We start from the raw sequence: 27565 nt of genomic DNA on the forward strand, positions 1-27565 counted from the left end.
GAACCCAGCTGAGTTAAGTTAACCTCAAAGGATTTCCAAAGAGCTCAGTCGATTCCAGTTGAATCCAGGTCAGCTCAGCTAAGCAATGTTAAGCTGACTTCAGTTGTCTTTATTTGACCGTAATGGAGTTGCACGTACTCAGTTGATCTCAACTGAATCAGTGACGCCTAACCCAAGGGTACATTAATATAACTTTCCTTGCATCACAAGGGTGTACTCAAGGAGAGTGATGTACCATCTCACATGGATCAAGAAAATGTTTCAAACAATGGAAATTTATATAATAACACCTTATGTACGCTTCATACCTTTCCTGTGCAAATGAGTAATGTATCCCAGTGCATGCCATGTCGATGCAGAAAGCGTAAATTACACACAAGCACACAATTATCAAATTGTTTGATTTCAGAGTAAAACTTAGAGATTTGCGTTTGTTGAGTTATAAACGCAGGGTGATCGGGCCCAAAACATTTTCATTGGACATTCCCGGTTATGAATATTTTTTTCAGTACAAGGAAAATAATCATTTACAGCCTTATAAGTTAAACCATTCGTTTTAATTTGAAACATGCATTATTTGGGTTGTAGTACATTGTATGTAGCCTACACACATTATTTCTGGTTTGATAACGTCAGCAGTTCAAATATGCAAACTGAATTACTGAAGTTCAGCGAGGATGCATGATCATCAAAAGACGAAAAGAACTTCTGAAAACATGGAAATTATAATGAGTTGAATTGTATGCATTAAGTATACCTAGCTTCCGGTTTGGTGACGACACACCATTTTGAAGCCAAAGGCCAACATTGTACTTGGGTATTATTATTTTGTGGTACGAACATAGTCATGAGACACGGATCGAATGGGTTGAATTTAAAGGGAAAATACAACATTTGCAAACATCAAAAAGTAAAACTACTAAATTATTTTGAAGTACCTTGCTGGACCGTTAGTGAATGACAGTCTAAAGTATCCAGTACAGTAATATCATGGCACCTGGTATGCTGTCATTCTCAAGAAAAGTGGTAAATCAATTTCCAACGCTGGTCGGCCGACTGGCTTTTTTCAAATACTGGACCCAATTGACCATTTTTGTTTTGCAATAGATTACACACCTATGAATGGGTACAAGCCAGCTAGTTTAGTTCCCTGACCTTACAATTTAAATGGAGTCAGGGAACCAGACAACAGGAAAATGATTGTTTTTCTTGGTTTTCATAGCATCTACGAACCCAAAACGTAACCCCCGAAATCCATTCATTTCTGAAAATTACAGCAAAAGCAAATGATGTATATTCACTTTAAACAAAAGAAAAAATGCAATCATTTTCAACATCTCCCTACAACAACTTCCGGTCTGAAGCCTTGCAAAGTCATTTGCGGTTTTCCAAAGAATATCTATGGGCACTTTGGTAAAATATTGACAAATTGTTTTTAATTTTAAAAAGTTCAACTGTCGTTGATGTGCCACTTTAGCCCCTTCGGGATAAAGACGTCATTGTGCTCATTTATGTGTATAGCATTCCAGGCAAATCACTTCCATAATTTGTTGACTGCAGACAAACAAATTATGGAAGTGCAGTCGACTGCAGTAAAATGATTCTGGTTTCAAGTTATTTTCACTTTTCCTTGAACTTTCGGTAACACCGGAAGTAAAGGTCAAACGGCTCTGTCCTCGGGAATCCAAAGTATTGCTCAATGCAATATATAAGTGATCACAAACAACTCGAATGGTACTCCATTCATTTGAAAATTTACAGTTCAAAGTAATAATTCAAATTGTGAACCTAAATCGCTTGTAATTTGATACCCGATGACGTCATGATGACGTCACAGAAGTTTCACATGTTTGAACTGGGTTCAATTTCATACCAGGTTTTATCAACCCCATGGACCCGTTTGGAAGAAATTTGGTTCGTTTTCATTTTGAAGGCTTCTTGTCTGTATGGTAAAATTTACCTAACTTTGACCTTTAACTGGGGACATCACCATTGGCGTCCCTGCCTTGGGGACAATCGCCCCCCCCCCCCCATCTTCTCCTGCACGTATACACACCCACACAGGTTTGTTTGTGGTGTAAATCGAGTATTTATTTTATTGTTCCTCATCGCTCGAATTTGTTTGCAGTAGCTCCTATTGGTTTTGTACATGTTTTCTACTCAGGTCGTCTTTGATTTGACTCCTGTCCTCAATTAATCGATGATGCTTCATAATGTGTGTCGATTCACACTAGAAACATGCACATACACCTGTTCCAAAATTGTGGGGACTACACGTCTGTTGGGTGATAGTTATTATGGAGTCCGAAGACACTATGGGAACAGCAGAAAGTCCCCACAACAATACCAAATGTCCCTAATAATGAAAAAACGTCCGTAAAACTTGATGCCGGCTAGGGCACAAAAACACAAATTTAAAGTTTTTCGGGGGGTTGTAGACATCCAAATAAGAGGTGTCTTAGTTTTTCTTTTTTAATGATAGGGGATCGTGAGAAAAAAAATGTCAGAAAATAAATCAAATTGGTGAAGAGTAGGACATAATATGCATTGTATCTATGTGTTTAATCTAAAACAAAATCTGTGGTAATTTAAAAATGTAATCTGCCAAATCACTTGGCAATTTTTGGCAAACCGTGTCATGTGTTTCGGACTCATCTCTGAGCGTGGACTTAGTTATTTGAATTTAACAAAACTGAATGCACAAAAAGTTTATACCTTTTGTGCATTTTCATATAACTATTGCGACCCTCGTGGTACAAAACCATTTGCACTCTAATTCCGTTTCTATGCATACTGTCTGGTGTGATAAAGATGTGCTTACATTATTGTGTGTATGCCTGTACTCATACAATGTACATACAAACATAAAACATCTATTTAAAAAAAGGTATTGAAACTGTGTTAAATGTAGTTTAGTATGAGTCATTCCTGTTTACCTCATGACTGATGGATAATGTATTCTTATATAACGAGTTGTTATTTGACAAATGGAAGATGCTTTTTTTGCCAACATTTTTACCTCATTTCCTTGATACCATCTTTTAACAGTATTTAATGTACAGTAAAAAAAAATGTATATGTTTACATAACTAACTTCAGCTGCTTCACCTGAAATAATTATGTTTTTGAATGAGTTTAGTTCGATATTTATTATTCATTTTAATCTTTGTTTAACTAACCAGTGTGTTGGGCTATGCATTTATTGTGTATGGATTCCTGTTAAACGCAATAATTTGTTTTAAACACATTTAGTGAGGCTGATAAGTGACAGAATTGTGCACTTTGTAACTGAAGCATGAAACTTCGCATGTAAAGGGCTTCATGCAGTAAAGAAAATGTTCAGATGTGGAGGCATTTCATATCTTACCAAGTGACCTTTGAGAGGTCAGTGACATTTACATAACTATATTTATAACCAATTGTTCTTGAAAAACTACTTTCATATGACCATAGTCTACGTCTTCATGCCATGAAAATAATGATCAGATGTGAAGAACAATTATATTTGACCTCTGGAGACCTTAGAGTGGTCATTGACCTTTGTATACCGTATTTAAAGTTATTTATAAGATTTACTCTTTAAACTCCAACTTGTTCATTACCCGTATATAACATGTTGGTCTTCTTGCCATAATATGAATTTTAGATATGTGAACATTTCATTTTTGAGCTCTGGTGACCTTTGAGCGGTCAGTGAACGTTGTTTACGCTATTTGCTTCTATTTATCATATTTAATCCTCCAAATGCCACTTAAAGGGCAGACGCAGGCACAACAGAATATAAGAAGTACATCTGGACAAGCATCACTCTCTAACAGTGACCAGTGGACTTTGAAAAAAAAAGGTTTTTAAATGTCGTTTCCCAAGTCCATCTGTGTACAAGGAGTGTAATAGGTACCGGTACACAAGTGTGAATACTGCTAGGCATTTGTACATATTCCATTACAAAAAGGTCCCACCGCCGTCTATTCCAGTCACATCATGTTGTGTCTGCCAACAAAAATTGTTTGTGGTGTCTGAATTCATAACATGACTGTAGAATAAGGCGCAATACCTTTCGTTTGCACTATTGAGGCTTCGGTCACGAAAAAATGGCGTTTTGACGAATTAATATGATATTGATGGTCAGATAATTATGTCCCAACATCTGAAAATTCTTTTCATGGCACGAAGAACCGAATGTTAGACTTGGGTCTTGAAAAAGTGACACTTACAAGGGCAAATCTTATAAATATCTATAGATAGGGTTTACAAAGGTCATGACCTCTCGAAGGTTACCAGAGATTAAATATGAAGCGTCCCTACATACAAAAACCATTTTCATAGCATGATCACCTAATATATTAATTATTTAGACTTGGGTCTTAAAAAGATTGGGGTTTAAAGATTTGATCTTCTAATTTGCTATAAATAAGGTTTACAAATGTCACTGACCTGTGTAAGATCACCGGATGTCAGATATGAATTGTTCCCATATCAGATCGTTATTTTGATTGTATAAAGACATAATGACGTGCACTTTGGGTCATAGGAAAGTGCACTCTGAAGAACAATTGTTATATGTAAAGGTCATGTATATGCAAAGTTGAAATGCCTCCACATCTTAAAATTAACTTCATGGCATTGAAGAACCAACATGCGAAGTTTCATTCTTTAGTCACAAAGTGCACAATTGTTTCATATATTTGAAATTAACAGCCCCACTAATTAGCATGAAGTTAAAAATGACATTTAAAGCTTTATGAAACTTGCCTTCTGAGTTCACCAGTTGTTTCAATTCAAATTAATGTCTTCGAGAGCTTTGTACATAAAAAAAGGGTATTTATTTTTTTAGTTGTTATTTTTTTATGTTCTTTATACATATTTCATACATGTAATATACTTTGGATACTTTTTGGTGCAGGTTTACATTATCAGGTAACATTTAATTATCTATTTAATTGAAAGGGAAGTTACGTTGAAAGTGGTTTTTAGAAGAAGAATCACTTCAAATTGAATTGACGTCTTCTAAGAAGTTTGGCATTGAATCCATATGACATCACACGTGCATAATATACCGGTACGCATATGTGATGGGAAAATTAACAAAAACTATGTCCAAGACCAGTTTTGTTCTGGATTTTTTTTTTCAATATTGGGTTTTGCCCTCCAGCGACGTATTTTATAAACACTGTAAAATATTCACTGTCCCGAGTGATAGTGAGAGAAAAACCAATCATTCTGGTGCAAGTCGAGTGCAGACGTCTTACTACTTGACCACCGAGCTTTCACGGTCATTTTTCCCAGGCGGGTTTTCATGGCCATGAAGAGTGCTTTAACTAAAAGTCATTGTTTGACTACGCTGGGAAATGAGTTAGAATGGAATCAGTTCCCTTTTTAATGTTTTCCTATAGTTAATATGCAACTAAAAGCACCAAATAGGTCCATAAAACCTGCCTGTAAAAAAATGCTGGTCAAGGACTACTACGAGGATATAATTATAACGTTATCCCTAGGTTGTCCTGAATGTATTATATTGGCAAAAAAAGCGGGACTTTAGAAAAGAGGGACTTCAGACTTCCGAGATCTGAAGCAAGATAAAGGCTGCGTGCTGTTAAGTTTTCTCTTAAATTGTTGGCAGACGTTGAAGTGTAAAACAACATTGAAAAATAGGCCAACTATTTTTTTCACTGCAAGACAGATTGATTACATTGGTATTTTTTTTTAAAGTAAGATGTTGCCCACTTTCCACTTGTGCATTCTTCTGCAAGTATCAAACAAGGCAACTGTGGACTTCTTGTAGTTTTGTCAAGTAATCCATTTCTTATTAGAATCAAACTTCTGGGGAAAAGAGGAAGGAGTAGATTTATACACTAATATGTGAACACCCGTAACTAACGTTGTTCTATAGTTGCAGTAGAATGCCAAAAAATACCACTACGATCCTGCCATGCAGTGACAGCCTGTTATCTCTTTAATGTTGTTTTCTTCTTACAGGGATGTTTCTCCCAACCATTAAAGAGAGAAACTAACAACTCGCAGCTTCCATCTTGCTCAAACTGTTTGGTTGCTAATATTGTGAAAAATATACTTTACGATGTGCATGAATCAGTCACAATTTTAATGTCACCAAATGTTTTAAAAGTCACTATATATTTCCCGCAAAAAGTGACTTTCATTGCACCTCCCACTTCAAAAGCATCATTTTGCCACGTTTGGTGTAAAATGGCAAAAGTTATTCATACGTACGGGCAGCTTCCATACGTAGTTTCCGTGGCGCTTTCCCGCATTATGTATGAGAAGAACTCGCAAAGTGATGACGTCATACGCGAGATAGATACGGATATGGTGCGAATTTTAAACTTTCTTGTGGGTTCTTCACTTATTTGGACCCACAAATTTACTTGGAAATTTATGAATTGATGTAATCATAATAATTAGATCAGAGAGTTCACAGTTCCGTCGTCTGAAAACTTGCCAATGACACAATTTTGCAGCTCGAATGTCTCCCTGTTTACGTCAATTATTGCTATCATTATAAACTTGTCAAATTCATGTCATTTACTAGTATTACTTGTTTATTCACCGTCAGGATGTACATACATAGCTCTTGTCCAGGGATCTTTGTATCCATAGCTCATCTCGCTATTCACTAGGCTACTGTGGTAGCTCGACGACAACCGTACTTTAAAATGTTTTAATGTAACTGATAGACTAACAACAACGCTCTTGATATCGTTGTTCTGTTCTCGTGAATAAACATACTGGCCCGATCGAAACTACTGAATTATTCATGACTTGGCACAACCTCCTGAATTATTCATGGCCCCAACCGTCCGATCCTAAAGTGGCAGTCACAACCGGAAGTGTGAGGTCACACATGATTGTCTGATGTAAAATTTATCCTGTGTACGCTAGCGCTGCACGAGATTTCTGATATATATATGCATGGTATATATGAAATGGTGCAGCACCTTCGAAATCCCAGATTTTGATTTTGTTTTGCCATCTCACTCAAAACAATATTGCTATTACGCAAACATAACGTTGAGGATAAAACAAGGTCGCAAATCTGTTTGTCGATTGAATCTATACCACGCCCACTTGGGGCCAACATGCAAATTTAGGTCAACGTATTAAACATCAACTGAGGCACTGCAACGATATGGTTAAATACGAATTACGATGAATATTCTTTCTTAAATCTGTCAAGTTTTCGCTCCAAATTGTGGAATATCCCACTTCCATTTTTTTTATTGAGAGGATAATGAATAATTTTGATATTTTGCGGGATTTATCGGACAAAGACAATGACGAAAATGCTGATCTCAGTGATCAGCTGAAATGTCAGCGCCAAAATGTGCATGATTGATCAATTTTTTGGCCGGTCATTTGGTTCAAATCGTATCACCTCTGCGGCTTGCTACTAAAGTGACCATTGACGACGAGTACAAGACGTGTTTACTCGGCAGTGGATCAAATTTCCCTAATGTTACCGCTCAAAGTAATTTTTAGTTCAGAATCACTGCTGGCGGGTGCATTATAAAGTTATGACTAGTGAATCACTCCTGTTGCGTTTTATTGTCAGCACTGACTTGTGAATCACTCCTGATGGATTTATTGCCAGTTATGACTTGAGAATCACTCCTGATGGGTTTATTACCGAGTTATGACTTAAGGAACACTCCTGATGAGTTTATTATGAAGCAATGACCTGTGAATCACTCCTGATTAGTTTTATTGTTAAGATTTGACTTGGGAATCACTCCTGACGGGTTTATTGCCAGTTATGACTAGAGAATCTCTTCTAAAGAGGTATATTACCAGTTATGAATTGAGAATCACTCTGACGGGTTTATTATGAAGTTTTGACCTGTGAATCAATTCTGATTAGTTCATTGCTAAGTTTTGACTTGGGAATCACTCCTGACGGGGTTATTGCCAGTAACGACTTGCGAATCTCTCCTGATGAGTTTATTGCTAAGTTTTGACTTAAGAATCACTTCTGGCAGGTATATTACCAAATATGACTATTGAATCACTCCCGACGCGTTTATTGCCAGTTATGACTAATGAATCACACCTGACGGGTTCATTACGAAGTTATGACCGGTGAATCACTCCTGATGAGTTGTTACCCAGTTTTGACCTGTGATTTACTGCTGACGGGTATAGTGCCCGTTATGACTAGCGAGTCACTCCCGACGCGTTATTGCCAGTGAATCACTTGAGAATCTCTCCCTACGCTTTTATCGCCAGTTATGACTGATGAATCACACCTGACTTTTTTTTTAACGAAGTTATGACCAGTGAATCACTCCTGATGAGTTTGTTACCCAGTTTTGACCTGGCAATCACTCCTGATGAGTTTATTACGAAGTTATGACCAGTGGATCACTCCTGATGAGTTTTGACTTGGCAATCACTCCTGGCGGGTATATTGCCAGTTATGACTATTGAATCACTCCTGACGAGTTAGCCAGTTATGACTTATGAATCACTCCTGACGGGTTTATTACGAAGTTATCACCAGTGAATCACTCCTGATGAGTTGTTACCCAGTTCTGACCTGTGATTTACTGCTGGTAGGTATATTGCCCGTTATGACAAGTGAATCACTCCTGAAGGGGTTAATTACCAGTTATGAATTGTGAATCACTCCTGGCGTGTATAAGGCAGTTACGACTTGAGAATCACTCCTGACTGTTTTTTTTATATTTTTTTTTTATCTAGTACTTGTGAATCAATCCTGAAGAGTTTGGTCTCCCAGTTATGACTTTTGAATCGCTCTTGATAAGTTTATTTCACAGTTATGACCAGTGAATCACTTCTAATGATTTATTACCCAGTTTTGACTTGAGAATCACCCCTGATTAGGACGATTTTGACATGGTAGTCAAAATAGTGCTGTTGGCCCCTTCGAGGCAGTTTTAACATAGGTCCAGTTTAAATCTCCATTAACGCAAGGGGTGGTTTCCACAATGTGCCCAGATCAAAAGCCTCATTGTCATTGCCACTGACCCTCACAAATGCATTTTACCCCACCGCGGTGGCATGCCTTCGCTGTGACACTCATTTGAAAAAAGCTCATATCATCTATATATATAAGAGCAAGTTTTACTCGGCCTCCGAGAAATGTTTGCTCCTGAAAGGATCCAAGACCGCGGTCTCCCGTGGCCCCACAATCGCTCTACGTCCGTGGAAAATGTGGAGGGTGTCTTCCGCCGGGTTTGACACTTTGGGTCGTCCTAATTTTTCCGTACGGACCGGCGATCGTTTCGTCGATTTTTAGGGATTGCCTTTTGCACATGAATTTGCCGTCGTGTGCGCTTTCACGTTGACTGCCTGGCTGCCCTCTGTGTTGACTTTTCTGCGAGTCAAGACAGTGCAAGGTCAGCGACTTCAACGTAGGGGTTCCGTTTACGTGTTCTACTCGGCCGTTCTACAACAGCGTTCACCAAAAGGTAGCCTTGGGTGACCTTGGCAAAATATTTTTTCTCCATGGTGCGTGGCCACCAAGTGTCCCTATTGTTTCCTATGCTTTGCTTGCCGCCCCTGCGCCGAGTGCAATGAATACTTAGGATGACTACACATTAGTATACCTTGCGCGGTCTGACCAAACGAAAGTCTACACTGCGTACTACTTCCCGGCTATGCAAAAAAACTGTCGCGGCAACGCGTACTGCAGCCTGCTCGACACCCTGGAAACGAGGTTGGGTCTACAGTGCTCGCTATGCAACTTTATCATCACGTCACACGCTTGTACAAGCGTGTGACGTGTGATAAAGTGCTGTTGCTTTTACCATGCATGGAAGAGTGTTTTGAGTCCGCTGCCCGCCACGTATAATTCAGTGTCGCGTTATAATTTCGGGGGCCTGTTTGGGATCAACGAAGGATCGATGCATTGCTTCAAATATCGCAATCTTTGAACTACGTTGGGTTGGAATAACGAAGAGTGCATAATAAATCCATTGGCGGTTGTTGGCTGTTTGGACTTGCTTTATTAATAAGGGTTGAACCAACTTGAATAAAACAGTTAAATCAACGTTTTCCTCGCAGGTCTTGCAAATTGTAAGAATTGTAAGAAGTTTACGTTTGTTGATGAGTCCAATACTGTATCTTCATAATGACCTTCCTCCATGATTCAGACTTTGTAATGTTATGGTTACACACTCAACATTTTCATTGCAAATGCCACCTTCACGTTTTATTGCATTATGATTTATTGTCAAAGCTGTACAATCAGCTTTCGCCTACGGTAAGTCTTTCATCTCAGTTTTCCCACAAAATAATGCGACTGCCTCACAAAATGCCAATTTAACAGACCAACGAGAAAATTTACAAGCAGTCATGCATGCCATGGTACATAATTATCATGGGCGTCAATTGCCCACCCCAACATTTTAAAGCGGGGAATATCGTTTTGTCCCCCCCCCCCAACTTTTTCTTCCCGAATAAAAATTGTAGCCTACTATAATATTCTTTTGCTCAGAATAGCTGATTCAATGACTCCAAACTCAAATGATGTTTAAAAGATGATCTTTAAGTTGTTCAAACAATACAGTAGTGTTAGTATCGTGGTCAGAAATTGCCTAAGATAGCGCCGCAGAAATTGCTTTTCTATAACTGCATGTCTTCTAAACTAAATCCCCATTTACATTTAACTCCCCACATTTTCAACCCCAACACAAATACGCCCTACCCGATCTATGATCGGGTAAATCAGCTTGTACGTTAATATACTCGAAACCTACAGACGAAATAGGGTAATGGCAAACGGGAACAGCTCCCCCGATGAACTTCTCAACAACTAGACAATGCATCATCGTCCCTCGTCCTCACATCACTTGATATACTATTTAACCTTGTCTTGACATAAGCAGGAAGCACAAGTCACATTTGTCAAATCACCGTTGCGACACAACTGCAGGAGTGATTCACTGATCATAACTGGCAATAAACTCACAAGGAATGACTGACATTACATAACTGGTACTGAGCCTGTGGAGTGATTCACAGGTCATAACCTCGTTATAAACCGTCAGGAGTGATTCTCAAGTCATAACTGGCAATAAACCCGTAAAAAAGTGGTTCTCAAGTCGTGACTGGTAATATACCCGCCAGCAGTAATTCACAAGTCATAACATTGTGATAAACCTGCCAGGAGTGACAGGTTTAGTTTAGATAAGTTTATACTCATCAGGAATTATTCACAGGTTATAACTGGTCATATACCCGCCATGAGTGATTTCTAGGTCATTCCTAGTACTAAACTCATCAGAAGTAATTCATAATTCATAAATGACATTATACCCATCAGGAGAGATTCATAGGTCATAACTTGGTAATAAACTCATCAGAAGTGATACACAAGTCATTCCTAGTACTAAACCCGTCAAGAGTGATTCACAAGTCATAACTGGTAATATTCCTTTCTAGCTCGGGCCATTTGGGGCTTTTTGAGTTAAAGCGCATAACTGCTTTCTCTTTTATATTTGTTGATATTGTTGTACATATCTTTTAGTACTTGGTCCTGTGTCACTATTTGTTGTTTTGTTTGACCGAGGAAATCATACGTTCTACCCCTCGATAACGGAAAAGCTTCTCCTGAAGGCCCTAGGATTAGCGGGAAAACTACGAGAACATACAACAAGGAGAAAGATATCATCATCCACGCAAAACAGACAGTGGTATTCAACGACCAGGTGCCTTGGAGAAAGCGTAATGCAGACAGTAAATTCAATGTCATGACGAACGTCGAACGGCGCGGAGTCATGCGAGCTGTATGTAGCATAATATGCTGTCGATCCTGAAACCAAAGGTACGGAAATAGAGTGGGACTATACAGGGACGACGGTCTGGCAGTATTCAAAGAGACCCCCCAGAAAATAGAAAACATCAAGAAGGAAATTTGCCAAGTATTCCGGGAAAATGACTTAAAGGTAACGATCGAAGCCAACAAGGCAACAGTAAACTTCCTTGACGTCACATTAGACCTGCGAACGGGAGGGTACAAGCCATACATGAAGGTAATGTACCTCTTTATGTACATGTCCAGTCAAACCATCCACCCGCTGTCACCAAACAGATACCAGATGGAATCAACAAGCGTCTCTCCTGTCGTCCAAGGAGGCATTCGAGAAAGCTGCCCCGGCCTACCGAGAGGCTCTGCAAAAAGCGGGCACTTTTGCCCGCTTTTTGCAGAGATATGCCAAAAATCGATTAACTCATATTCTGAATTTATTGCATGATTATAGCTCTACAGAGATGTATCGGGCAGTGTGAATTGTGATAGAAGATTTCATTGGATATTCAATGAAATCGTTTTCTATCACAATTCACAGTGCCCGATACATCTCTGTAGAGATATGATTATGCAATAAATTCAGAATTAATCAAACTTTGGCATACATTTCTCTTCTTGACTTACTGTTTCGTACCATAAGGCATTCATCAGCAGAATGACAAAATATAGAATACAAGTAGCAATATAGAATACAAGTCTTACCTTATTTCGAATCAAGCGTGCGCTCGCGTTACACGCGTTACTTCATTGAAGTTAGTACGCGTTTACGTCACTGAACTTGGAACACACCTGTCTCTAAACATCGGCCAGACGGCGCTTGTTTTTGCCAATGTAAAGCTTACCACAGCGTTCACATGCAACTGCAATAGGAGGTAAGTTGTTAACGGTATTTTGTTTACACAACAAAAATAAGATTCCATCCGTCAACTTCTGTTGTATAGCATGTGGAAATTGTTGTGCCTATTTCTGTCAGACGTGCGCGTTGCACACGTGTTTGTTCGAACAGGGGAACGGCCTATATGCTTTTCATTGTAGCCCAGTACATTGTACCATATGCACTCAGCATCAGCTGGATGGGAATCCTGGGTTATGCTTTCCTTTAAATCTTTAAATCTTCCCAGGCTGAACCACAACCGGTTCTACAAGCACCGCAGGCACCTGGAGAGCCACGTATGGTGCGCCTCGCAACCCATGCTCAAAACCAGCCGCCACAGAGGAATCTTGCATCTTCGCAGGCTGGATTACGACAGGTCCCACCTCAAGCCCACCAAACCTGAGGCAAGACAACATCATGGGCTATCTTCCAAGGTGTGGCCATATCGGGGATTATGCAGGCAGCATGTTGGAAAAACTGCCTGCGAGATGTTCTCCAGGCAGAAGGCTGGATGGGCAGACAGGTGCTACAAGCAAGTGCTCGGACTGCAGCCCAAAGATCTTGTAAAGCTACTGACCCATCCTCCTGGAAGCATTATGCTTTCAGCTTTCGGGTATGTCTTAACAGTTTGGTTCACTAGTATTCCTTCCAGCTGGGCTTAAGACACTTAACTTCTGGACTCTAGTCTGCATGTCCCCACCTTTGCATAAGGGCATCTGATGCTACTCTGCATTTGTAGGTATCGGAGGTGAGGTATTTTCTGCAATAGAATTTTCCGAATCTACAGGGCTTTTCTGTTCTAATAAGAAAATACTCACCTCCAATACCATCCTACAAGAAAAGGGGGGGGGGCGGGGTTTATCAATGGGCTTCTGGGATGTGCAGTGTGTGAGCCTGCGTGGTGACACAATGTTCTTTTGTTATAGTCAGCGGAATTGCTTGCGCATGTGCATTGGATATGTGTAAAGGTATCAGAGGTTAACATTTTCTTATTAGAATAGAAAATCTTTGTAGATTTGGGAGAAACTGAGTAAAACATGCATGGAGGGCAAATCTACATGACCTTGAAATTCAATATTGAGGGTGGCATCCGCCTACATTTGGTTATCCTATGATTGGTTAAGAATGGTTGCCAGCTCATATAATAGTGTGTATGCTTTGCCAAGTTATATAGAGACTTTTCTGTGTTTGTCTCGTCAACTACCAATAAATGTGCTGATATCCAAGGGCAGTTTAGTTGACATTATGAGATAACAGATCATATGTAGGCGAAAATTTCTTTCACATCAAAGAGAGTAGTTAGAACGCTAATGGTGGAAACTTGGCTCACATTTTCGTGCAGCAAGATCAGTGTTCCTTTTACATATTGTCAATCTGAATTCTCTGTGTGCATGGAGAAATTGATCCTGCAGTCTGTGCTGCGGCAGAGTAGATTAACACTTTAACCCTACCCCCCCCCAGCCCTTTTTGTTAGGAACCATCCTCAATCCACCCAAATGCTCCAAGATATTCCACTTACATGTATGTTTAAATGAAGGATACCCACTGCCGCAATCCTTCAAAATTCTCCATTAGCCCTGCCTCTCAACTGCATTCAGCCTCGGTCCTCCAAAATCCTCTTTTCCAAACACCACTTATTATTTATTTATTTATTTATTTATTTATTTCTTGTTTATCCTGGGGAGACCTTTCAGTGGAACACTGTTTTTCAAAGGTGCCCAGCAGTTACAACAAACATACGATATTATAAAAATAGAAAAAAAGCAATAAAACATTACAAAGATATATAAGATTTGAGGCTTTGCATGGTGGGGTATCGGTATCGTTTCGGTTTGCGGCAACACCTCTTGTAGAGGCACTTAAAACTGGCAAAGTGTGTTTAATTGTCATAGGGAGGTCATTCATCCTCAATCCTCCAAAATCAATTGACACTGTATGTGGCACACATTCTCAATCCTCCAAAATCTTCCAAAACAGCCAGGAGGATTTTGGACTTTTTTAAAATATATTTTTAAAAATTGCTATATATCTGCTGTGTGCAGTGTGTGAGCTACTCTTGTTATGATTACAGCGGAATGGCAAGATTTAGCCCCATAAATGTGGCCTATTTTACTGGACTGCCTCCGTAAACATAGGCCACACATCCACATGTACAAAAACGTGTCGACTTTGCCAAATTTTGATTTTCACATTTAGGCTTACTTTGTTGGTTTTTTTTGCTTTAGAAGCATTCTCACCCTCTATATAGGCTAATCAGAAAGTGCTGCCTGTTTCAGATGTCCATTTTTCGTGAATTTTCCAGATACATTTGCACACAAAATTTCAACATGAAATTTCACAAAATTTAGACATCTGAAAAAGGCAGCACTTTCTGATTAGCCTATATAGAGGGTGAGAATGCTTCTAAAGCAAAAAAAACCCTACAAAGTAAGCCTAAATGTGAAAATCACAATTTGGCAAAGTCGACACGTTTTTGTACATGTGGATGTGTGGCCTATGTTTACGGAGGCAGTCCAGTAAATAGGCCACATTTATGGGGCTAGGCAAGTACCCTATTACAAAGAGGCAATTGGGTTCTTGTCATGCATTTTCGAAGATGTCTGATGCTCACAGGAAGACGCTATACTGCATTTAATATTAGTCCGAGTAACTTGGACCCAACTTATCGCCTTTTTTAACATTTGGACATGGTCTGGCGATAGTAAGGTCCTAGACCCGTGAACGTGGCGTTGTATACAAGCCACGTTCACGGGTCTAGTAAGGTCCAAGCTAATACCGCGAGCTGGACAACAACGTCCCAAAAACCAATATTTTCCAACAAAAAACATCAGATTTCACCTTCAAAACGGCCTCCAAATTACTAAATATGCCACCTGAGGTACAAGTAGACATCGATGATTAAGATGGTTGTACTGAAGTTTACTTACGATCCGGAAACAAGTGAAATTTTCCGTTCATTTCGGAGGGCTCCCCTCGCGATCTTGAACACGTTAAATTTCCGATCGTGTTTAATGTTTGAACGACGCGATTTCTTCTTCATGCCCAGCGTACATTCGATGGTCCCCGTATCCCGAGTGCGATTCCGTTACCGAGCGCGCGCGATGCATCGATTATGATAATGAGTAGACTGGATCACGTTTGTAAACACATGTGCATTTCAAACGATAATAGGGAGTCGGGAACTAGCGCAGCTTTTATGGCGGATACCAGTTCAAGCTGGTTCCCGATTCCCTTTGACAGTTCGAAATGCACATGTACATGTATGTGTTTACAAACGTGATCATTATCATAATCGATGCATCGCGCGCGCTCGGTAACGGAATCGCACTCGGGATACGGGGACCATCGAATGTACGCTGGGCATGAAGAAAAAAATCGCGTCGTTCAAACGTTAAACACGATCGGAAATTTAACGTGTTCAAGATCGCGAGGGGAGCTCTCCGAAATGAACGGAAAATTTCACTTTTTCCGGATCGTAAGTAAACTTCAGTACAACCATCTTAATCATCGATGTCTACTTGTACCTCAGGTGGCATATCTAGTAATTTGGAGGCCGTTTTGAAGGTGAAATCTGATGTTTTTTTGTTGGAAAATGTTGGTTTTTGGGACGGTGTTGTCCAGCTCGCGGTTTTTAGCTTGGACCTTACTATCGCCAGACCATGTCCAAATGTTAAAAAAGGCGATAAGTTGGGTCCAAGTTTAAAACTCGGACTAATTTAATATGCACATTCAGAATAGAATGAGCCTTACATACTGTGACGAGACAGGGTTAACGACTGGGAACAAGTCTGGTCATTGATTGACAGGTCTGCACATGGTCTGCACAAGACGTAATTGTTTTGTCTTATATTTATCATAAAATAACAGGTGGCCCACAATGTACGTTAGGGGCTTATGTTAATTCATTGTTTTCAAGGTAAACATCGTGTGGACATAGCGGCTAGTGTTAGGCTGCCGAGTTATCATTCATTATTTTTGTTTATAGAGGTTCTTTAATCAATAGCTTACACATACAGGCTTTCAGTTGTGGCAGATTTGTAAATAAACCATCCATAATCTTTCAGAATCAAAGAAGATTTTTCGGTCCCTGAGAGTTTATTTCAGAGCAATGCAGAGCACAGACTATCAGTAACCAGTCGGCAGTATATTTTCCCAAAACAAGCTCATTCCCTAGGGCCTTTAGATTGCTCGAGTACTTTCTAGGGTCTAAGGTACCATTTGGACTTGGGTAACCGGGTGCGTTCGCCTCAGACAGGTGTCGTTATTCCAGGGGCTCCAGGTTCGAATTCGACTTACAGGAAAATTCGCCAATTTACTGTGCACCATATACGAACAAACCAGTGCATGCCTGGAGTCCATTAGAGAATAGATAGCCCAAATTCTTTGAGACATAGATTCTCATTATTAGTAGGTTCTTACTTTTACTAGGAGGGTGTTATTAAAGCCCAAATTCAAGAACTCACTGCCCCCTCCTATTCGATATATATGTACAGGGTGTTAAAAAAAAATAACCCTCAAAGTGTCCTCTTTTTCACAGTTTTAAAAACAATTCATCCTTAAAGGGAATATACATCATTTGCTTTTGCTGTAATTGTCAGAAATGGATGGAATTGGGGGGTTGGAAATATATAGCAATATAGTTACACTGACCTTTTTTGAGGTTTTGGGTTCGAAAATGCTATAAAACCAAGAAAAACAATCTGGTTCCCTGACTCCATATAAGAAGAAACAGAGCAGTTTACATACATTGGGGAATTGTAAGGTCAGGGAACCAGTCTAGCTGGCTTGTACCCGTTCATAGGTGTGTAATCGATTGCAAACAAGTGCGATGGTCAATTGGGGCCAGTATTTGAAAAAAAGCCAGTTTTTTCCCAACGCTGGTCGGCCGACCAGCGTTGGAAATTGATACAAAAATACCACTTTTCTTGAAAATGACAGTATACCAGGTGCCATGATTTTACAGGATGCTTTACACTGTCATTCACTAACAGTCCAGCAAGGTATTTCAAAATGATTTGGTAGTTTTATTTTTTGATGTTTGCAAATGTTGTATTTTCCCTTTAATATCTATACATATTTAGAGAGTATAGTCCATTAGCTTTACGACAATGAAATTTTTTTCGATTGGGTTAAGTTTCATTGAGTTATGTCCAATTCAAAATAAGTGCTGATTTTTCAATCTGATCCCACCTCAATTGTCATTTGTTAGGAATGTAATGGATTTAGGGTGAGGGAAGTTTTTTTTTGTCTAATGTTTTAATCTTTCTTTCTTTATTTTGTTCATTTTATTATTTTATTTTTGCAACAATAGTTATTTGTCCTTTTGGAAGTAATGGTATAGTCCCGAAAAGATCTGTTTGATTAACTTCTTAGATGTTTAGTTTGCTGCTTTTTGTGGTTGTCTCTGCCCTCTACTTGGTAGTCTTTCTTCTCAAATGCAAGTTTCGGCCCGTGTTCTTATTGCAGCTGTCAAAATATCAGTCGCCGTGGAAAAAATGAAAAAACGGTACTTGCTTACAATTGGCCACAACTCAATCAATATTTACCTGATTGGAAAGACGTTTACGTTGTTGGAAAACTAATGGATTATACTCTCTAAATATGTATAGATAATTTGCTGTGTATTTTTTTTAAATTAAAGTTGAGGGCTTGTTTTTGTGTGTGTGAGACACCCTGTATATGTGTGACTCTGGAAATATTTAGTTTTTGTTTCTTTGCTGCTTGTTTTACAGTTGGCTGTTGTACAATTTAGCAGTTACACAATAAGAGTGGCAGCTGCCAAGGCAAGGCCAAAACATGATACCGCCTCATGTCCAGAGCTGTATGCATCATTACAACTCTGCTTTCAGGTAAGATTTAAATAGGAACTCAATATAACAAAATACCTTTGTACTACAAGATCCTGTCTACAATTGGGCTTTATTGTGTTGTCTTTGTATCATGTTATCTTACCCTATTTTAGGATGAAGCTGGTCAGATTTGGGCGATGCATGCTTTTCATGTTAAAAGATGTGCAACATCAATATATTACTTACAGGGGATGAGAAAAGCACAAAGACAAAGATATTTAGAGGTTGTAGGAACAACCACACGGTGTTGGGCCATGGATTACCGCAAACTTTGCCACACACATCAACTCAAAATATGCATGTTTAAATCCATGTTTGACTTTTCAACATGCCGCCAGAGGGCGCTCTAACATTTGATGACGTCACCTGTAAAATTGTTGTACAGTACTGCCTAAGGCAGACACTCGAATCGTTGAAAGCAAGTTCGCATCTTCTGCCTATTTCAATTAATAAGGCACTTCCGGTTTTGACCGGAAGGAAGGGTCACGTGATTTTGCACTTAAAACCAAAAATGAAGACCCTGCAACATTTTATCGATTGCCATAAAAAACAAAATCAAATCTGTAGCAGTTGATTTCATATTGATTTTCAAAGATTAAATATGGAAATATTTATTTGCTTGTAATATGACACTTGATGACGTCATTGTGACATCATCGCCAGAAACCTCCAGAGCTATATTTACTCTGCTATATATAGCCACATCTTGATTATATCTCTCAAGGTTGATTTTTTTAGCAATTGTTTAAGGTTTCAAGTTAAGTCTTTTCTTTATAACTTCCGGTCTGATGACGTCATCCATTTTTTTTCGCGCACAGGTCTTTTCTGCATTAAGTTCATCATGTATGTTAGGTTTGAAGCGATCACCGCAAATTTCGTCACATACATCAAGTGATAATGCGTTTTTGACATTTTTAAAATTGCCGCTAGAGGGCGCTCTAACATTTGATGACGTCAACTGTAACATGTTTGTACAGTACTGCCTAGGCAGACACTCACATCGTTGAAAGCAAGTTCGCATCTTCTGCCAATTTCAAATAATAAGGCATTTCCGGTTTCGACCGGAAGGAAGGTTCACGTGATTTTGCACTAAATACCAAAACTGAAGACCCTGCAATATTGTATCGATTGCCATAAAGAACAAAATCAAATCTGTAGCAGTTGATTTTACATTGCTTTTCAAAGATTAAATCTAGAAATCTGTGATTGCTTGTAATATGATACTTGATGACGTCATTGTGACGTCAATCCCAGAAACCTCAAGAGCTATATTTACTGTGCTGTATACAGCCAAATCTCGATTATATCTATCACGGTATATTTTCTAGCAATTTTTTAAGGTTTAAAGGTGTTTTTATTGTAACTTCCGGTCGACCGCAGTCTGATGACATAATCAATTTTTTTCGCGCACAGGTGTTGTCTGCATTATGGTCATCATGAACATTAATTTTGAAGCGATAACCGCAAACTTCGCCACAGACATCAAGTGAAAATGCGTTTTTGACATTTTTTAACCTGCCGCTAGAGGGCGCTCCAACACTTCATGGAGTCACCCATTATTTTTTTTGAAAGGTCAATTCAGGCAGACACTTAAATCGTTAAAAGCAAGTTCATATCTTTTTCCACTTTTAAATTATTAGGCACTTCCGGTTTCGACCGGAAGGACGGGTCATGTGATTTTACGCGCACAGGATAAAATGAAGATCATGTATTACCATGTCGATTCCCGCAAATTTCAGGTTCCGGTCTCTCACGGTTGATTTTATATGGAATTTCAAAGATTAAATTTATTAAACTTTCGAGTGACGTCACGTAACCCATGATGACGTCATGATGACGTAATTACAAAAAAGACCATCTGCGGTTGATTGGGCATTCATGTATTGACAAATGAAGTTCATATATGTTTCCATTTCTCCAAACAGTTCCGGAAATGAATTCCTGAGAATATGCTGAGAAGAATACAAACAGTGTAAAATCTTACAAAACCAATAGGTATTGGGCTCAAGGCCCAACACCTAACTAGAACTATGTCTGTTCAATGAACAGAATATAGGGTTTTTCCGCATTATGTTTTTATGAGTTGATGTTTTGTTTTGTCCTTATGCAGTCAGGTAAATTATATGCAAGAACATAGTTCCATGGCTATAAGTTCTCCACATATAGGGCTTTAAAATATGCACCTTTAAGATGATGTCTCATGCCCCATAATGCCGTCATAATGACGCCACCCCATTTTTTCCCCCTGCAACACGTCCCTGTCTACATGTCCATACCAAGTTCCAACCCAATCAGACCTACATTTCTTTAGATATAATCTTAAATTATACACCTTTAAGATGACGTCCATGACCTATGATGACGTCGTCATGATGTCACTTGTCTGGGACCACCTTAACCTTAGGGTCTTTGTCTGTGCCTAGTTGAAAGTCAATCTGACTGCATTTCATGTTATATTGAGCTAGCACCAAAAATGTAAAATGTTTAAAAATTAATATAAGATCAGATGATGACTTCATCATGACATCACCTTGGATTTTTGCACTATATACCTACCCACCAAGTTTCAAGACGATCGGACATTCCCTTATGTGTGTTTTAAAACTCACAATTTTGATGACGTCATCATGACGTCACACATTTGTCACAGTTTTGTGCAAATATGCACGACCTAACTTATCCATTACAATAAACCAATTTTGAATTGAGCATGTTGCCTTTGTGAGATATGGCAATAAACTTTAAAATTTCAAAAATCCAAATAAAATCACATGATGACGTCCTCATGATGACGTCGCCTCAATTTTTACCAACATGTATAATACATCCCTGTCTATCTACATCCCTGTCTATCTACATACCAAGTTTCAACCCAATTGGACTTACAATTCTCTAGATATACGACTTCAAAATATGCACGTTTAAGATGACCTCATGTGACCCATGGTCACGTCATCACGACGTCACTCTTCGGGACACAAGTTCACTATGGGGTCTCTCTACCTGAGTTAAGTTTTATTGGAATAGGACTGTGTTTTGGGTCAAAAGTGCCCGGTACTAAAAAACATGTACAAAGTCAAAGGGATTTGGGTTAGAACAAAAAGAAAAGAAACTTGAGCTATATGTGTTTGAAAACAGGACACAGGGCTTTTTCGCATTTTATAAATGTTTATGCTATGTTTGTCCTTTGCAGTCACTTTTAAGAGTGTTTAATACAGTTAAAGGTTGTTCACAACAGCTTTAATAGAATAATTCCAAAAATAAAGCTTTATCACATGACGTCACATGCCCTGCGATGACGTCATCTTGAAAACCCTTCTCAATGCACATTTTGTCATTGTGGTTGTTACGTTGTCCACCTCGGTGAACATCGATTATACTTAAAGTTCTCTACATCAGGAACTCACACTGGACAACTTCTTGCTATACTATTTATTGCTACATTCTCATATTCTGGAGCTATACAAAATGTTGTGCACTCTCTGGTGCCTCAATCAAGATTAACCATTTCAATTCCTTCCTTACTTTTTATATGTCCCTAAACCATTGTTAGATGTCAGCCCCGACCTCAGTGGAGGTGTGACCACATCTTCTCTTTGAAGAAGTTTTCCAACCCTTCTTGAGGGTAAAACCACAACCTTAACTTGGATATTTATTGACCACAACATATGTCCTCTACCACCCACCTTATTCTTCCTAGAATCCCAACACTGGCCAAAGTGGCCTTGCTATGGGTTATCGACCTACAGGTTAATATGTACTTACATCACATGCCCCCTCCCCTAGAGAAGACTGTGTCAGTCTTGCAAACAAGCAAAATTACCCTGTTGAAAAATACAGAAACTAAACATACATCAATTAAAAACTTGTTATCAATAGTAAAATTATGAGTGGTCAAAAGCAATTTGAAGAAGACTGATTATAATTCAAAAGTGTCCATTCAGCAACATCCAATGCAACGTCAGTAGGGTAGTCCTCCATCCTGTAGTACACTGAGCTGGATTGGGTGCAGTAAGTTATTGTTGCAAGGAATACATGAGAACACATCCAAATGCTTATTATTCAAGCACAAATAAAACAACGTCCAACAAGGATTTGTGAGATACACGTACACGTATATATTGATAATAAATAGAATTTCCACTTACACTGAAAATTCCAGGTAAACAGTTAAACTAAATTAAAGTTCCACTCATGCACTTACTAAATCTAAAGTTAAACATTAAATATACTGAGTTGTAGAAACATATTTTCTACGGTGATTTCTAGAAACAAACGTGTGGACTATGAATGATACTCAAGGTTACTTATTCTCTGCAAATTAATCTGAATTTATGCACGACTGAGACCATCTGCATTGGCATTAGCAATGCCTTTTCTGTACTGCACAGTGAAATTCCAGGTAAACAGTTAAACTAAATTAAAGTTCCACTCATGCACTTACTAAATCTAAAGTTAAACATTAAATATACTGAGTTGTAGAAACATATTTTCTACGGTGATTTCTAGAAACAAACGTGTGGACTATGAATGATACTCAAGGTTACTTATTCTCTGCAAATTAATCTGAATTTATGCACGACTGAGACCATCTGCATTGGCATTAGCAATGCCTTTTCTGTACTGCACAGTGAATGTGTATTCCTGTAACAGCATCGACCATCGACAGCATCGAAGTAACCTGTTGTTACTGGTTCTGAAACTGTCTAGCCATTTCAGGGCTCTGTGATCAGTGAGCACTGTAAACTGCTGGCCATACAGGTAGTACTTCAACTTGGCAATGGCCCAAACAATAGCCAAACACTCCTTCTCTGGCACAGAATAATTCTGCTCTCTTGAAAGCATTTTTCTACTGAGATATGCAATGGGATACTCAATATCCGTGTCATCGCACTGAGTGAGTACCGCACCCAAACCATAATTAGAAGCATCTGTTTGGAGTACAAATTGCTTGGAAAAGTCTGGTGCACGCAGGAGTGGTGGGCTAGTCAGTTTTTCTTTCAAGGCACAAAATGCTCTTTCACACATCTCATTCCATACAACTGTGTTGGCAGCACTCTTCTTTGTGAGCTCCACCAATGGGGCTGCTATTGTGGCATAATGGGGTACAAATTTTCTGTAATACCCAGACTGGCCCAGAAATGCCCTGACTTGTTTTTTTGTCAAGGGCCTCGGAAAGTCTGCCACTGCCTCCAGCTTATCTGTCATTGGTTGTATCACACCTTCACCAATAGTATGACCCAAGAATGAGACCTGAGAATGAGCTACTTTACACTTAATTGGCTTGGCTGTTAAACCTGCCTGTGCTAGTCTGCTCAATACATCTTTCACATGAACCATGTGCTCTGCCCACGTTTCACTGTAGATACATATGTCGTCAATGTATGCTTGAGCATAACCATGACAACCATTTAGGACTTCATCCATTAATCTCTGAAATGTACTACTGCTGTTTTGCATGCCAAAGGGCAGTACATTGTAGCAGTATTGACCAAAGGGCATAATGAACGCTGACTTTTCTTTGGTCTGTGGATCTAGAGGGACCTGATAGAATCCTTTAGTCAGATCAAGGGTAGAAATGTACTTGGCTTTTGCTACCTCATCTAATATGTCATCAATCCTAGGCATGACATACGGATCAAATTCCGTAATTTTGTTCAGAGTTCTGAAATCAGTAACTACTCTGATTTGGTCATGAGACTTGCGCAGAGCAATAATTGGCGATGCATATGAACTTGTAATAGGTTCAATGATACCCATGTCTAGCATACTCTGTAGTTCATCTTGAACTTTCTGTCTTAAAGCATGAGGAGTACGGTACGCCCTATGCCGTATGGGTTGTTTTCCCTCCGTCTTAATTTCATGCTTCACTAAATGGGTTCTCCCTGGCACATCGGAAAACACCGCACTGAATGAATACAGCAAGTTACTCATCTCTTGACTTTGGGCATTTGTCAATGAATCGGACACTGCTACATCTTCCCAAGTCTGAGTTTGATGATAATTCAACCCTATATCTATGTTTGCATCCATGTTTTCTACAGGAGTGACCATATCATCATTGTTATCATTAACGGAAAATGAGTCTACATCTGCAATAACATAATGGCATTCTGCCATGCGTTGCTCATGATCCTTATCATACCACAGCTTCATCATGTTTACATGGATTATCCGTTTGGACTTTCTCTTGTTTGGCAAGGTTACTTCGTAATTAACAGAGTTGATCCTACGTGTAATAACGTAGGGGCCCTGCCATTTACTATCAAGTTTTGAGTTACCCAAAGGTAGGAAGAGCAGTACTTTGTCACCTGGATCAAATGTACGAGGAGCAGAGTTTCGATCATAATACTCCTTCATTTTGCTTTGGGTTTTGGCCATATTTTCAGCAGCCTCACTCATCAGAGTGTCCATCTTATGTCTGATATCTTATCGTCATTAATCCACTGCTCACTGATCAATGTTAACGGGCCTCTTACTTTTCTCCCATACAATAACTCAAAGGGGGAATAGCCAGTAGCTTGGCTTGGCACTTCTCTGTATGCAAAAAGAAATGGTGAAATGTACTCATCCCACTTCTTCATCTGTTTTTCTCCCAACGATTTCATCATATTTTTAAGTGTTCCATAGAAATGCTCAGTCAACCCATTTGTTTGTGGGTGATAGGGTGTAGTGGGAATTTGTTGTATGCCAAGGGTTTTACACAGAGATGCCATAATATTGGACATAAAGTTTGTCCCTTGGTCATGCACAATTTCTTTTGGCAACCCCACTCTCGTAAATACTTCGATCAACGCATGCGCCACTGTATCTGCTCTGATATTTGGCAACGGGATAGCCTCGGGATATCGCGTAGCATAGTCACATATAGTCAGCAAGTACTTATTTCTCCTGACTGATCTGTTGAAGGGACCTACAATATCAATCCCTATCCTTTTGAATGGTGTCTGAATTATAGGCAGAGGGCACAATGGATGTTTATGGGGACTTTTACCCTTGTCTAGAAATTGGCAGACATCGCAAGTACGGCAATAATCTGCAACCTGCTTGAATATCCCTGGCCAGTAAAAATGTGCAAGCACTCTGTCTTTGGTTTTGGATACACCCAAATGGCCTGCAAGCAGTGCGTCATGTGCTAACTTGAGTACTCCTAACCTGCAATGCTGAGGAAGTACGATCTGATGTATGGCATCATTCTGCATCAACGCGTTCACTGGATCATTACTAGTAGCATTCTTTCTTTCCCATTTACGCATAATGAGGCCATCATTGTCATAAAAACACACCCTGTGGGCGTCAATGTGATCTTTGGGAACTAACCTATCCCTTATTCCATTCAAACTCTCATCACATTGCTGCAAGTTCACCAATGTTTTTCTGTCGATCTGCAAACCCGTTCGCAAATGATCCACTTTCCCTTTTCCATCCTGAGGTTAGTGACCTCTTCCTGGGATACGTCATTGGTACTACTACTACTACCTGGTGTGGGTTTATCCATGACCCTACGCACTATAACTGAGTCAACCTTCACCTCACTAGCACTGCTACCCATTTCACTGTTTGATTTATCATTATGCTGTTGGTGTACAGCTGGCCTGGCACTATTTTCACGTACTTTACTCTCCTTTTCTGAGGACTGTAACTGCACTGCTACGTTTTCCTCTGATAGCAAGTCACATTCTCCTTGAACATAATCATCTAATTCTGTCTTTGCCTGTGTTCGTGTTAAAATACACATTTCTTTGGCAAGAATTTCTCCACATGTTTTATCAAGATCGTGCCCTAATAAGACGTCCCTGTCTAGTCCTTCTAGAGCTGCCACTACAACTTGTCCTGAAACTACTGCACAATGCAGTTTAACTAATGCCAACAGTACAGTCACATGGCCCCCTACTCCACGGAGAGTGACGTGCCTACCTGGCAGATAACACTCAGGGGGAACTAATTTTGCATTCACTGCGGTTTGTGTGCAAGCCGAGTCTCTTAAGATTCGTACTTGTTTACGTTCTACTGTCCCTGCAATCATACACTTTTCTAACAGTGTTTCCGCAGGGTCAATTTGTACTGCGTGTAACTCTTGTTCTACACTTACTTCACACCTGTTAACAGATTTGGGATTGGGACCCTTGTTGTGTGACTTACTTTGACTAGACATACCCTTGTCTGCCTTAGGCACTGCCTCCGCAAGTGCCTGATTACTACTGGTACTTTTACTACTACTGCCTTGGCCAACTTGTGACTTTAAAGGGCATAATGGACTGATATGTCCATACTCGTGACAGTGATAACACTGCCTTTCACTCACCGGTATGCAGTGGCATCGCCAAGGGGGGGGGGGGGGGCCAGGGGGGGCACGTGCCCCCCCTGGAAAACCTAGTGCCCCCCCCGAGTGCCCCCCCCCCCCATCAAATGCTGGTGCCCCCCTATCCTCTGCAAAATTCTGCGCGTTGTTAAAATCATTACCTCAAAAATAGCAATTTCTGGAGATATCTTCAGATCAAATTTAGCATCAAATGTGGCACCATTTTGCATCTAGCCCATCCTCCGTATGCGAAAATTTTCCAAAGGGGAGGGGGGTACCCCCTCCCCTTAGACCCCTCCCCCAGGACGGCGATCCGTATCCACCTAAGTGCCCCCCATCAAATGCTGGTGCCCCCCCTGTGCCCCCCCAGACTGAAAAGTCTGGTGACGCCACTGCCGGTATGTACAGTTTGGACCTACCAGTACCACGGTCATTACTGTCTTGCACCTTATTCCTAGTGCCTACGAACACACTACTACTATCACCCTGTCCCTCCTGTTCATGACGAGCCTTGCTACTATCTACTGGAAGGTTTTCAGAGTGGCTGTTACTCTTACTACCTAAGAAATTAGGTTTGTTACTAGTTCTAGATTTCCAGTTCCCTTTCTGCAAATCTACTTTACGCCAGTAGTCAGACCCCCCTCTATTTTCCACATATGCATCTGCCATATCGGCAAGTTCCTTACAAGTACGGGGATTTTTGTCCTTTAGATGTATTTTGAGGTCATACGGCAATTTATTCATGGCCTGTTCCA

At 39.7% G+C, this 27565-nt stretch overlaps 1 protein-coding gene across 7 annotated transcripts in view; it reads left to right on the plus strand.

The window, feature by feature from the left end:
- LOC119728692 (zinc finger protein 271-like) overlaps positions 1-27565 on the plus strand; it is a 149734-nt gene that overhangs the window by 96429 nt on the left and 25740 nt on the right. For 3 of the 7 annotated variants that reach the window (XM_038201017.1, XM_038201025.1, XM_038201018.1), the window contains one exon: positions 18392-18508. In XM_038201017.1, the coding sequence (XP_038056945.1) occupies positions 18392-18411 (20 nt within the window). In that variant the 3' untranslated portion in view covers positions 18412-18508. Of the gene's footprint in view, positions 1-2164; positions 6772-12906; positions 13273-18391; positions 18509-27565 lie in introns of those variants that run through there. The other 4 variants (XM_038201026.1, XM_038201020.1, XM_038201024.1 and 1 more) reach the window with 3 other exon arrangements.

The sequence above is a fragment of the Patiria miniata genome, unplaced genomic scaffold (assembly GCF_015706575.1).
Source record: "Patiria miniata isolate m_02_andy unplaced genomic scaffold, ASM1570657v1 HiC_scaffold_20, whole genome shotgun sequence".
Taxonomy (NCBI): Eukaryota; Metazoa; Echinodermata; class Asteroidea; order Valvatida; family Asterinidae; genus Patiria; species Patiria miniata.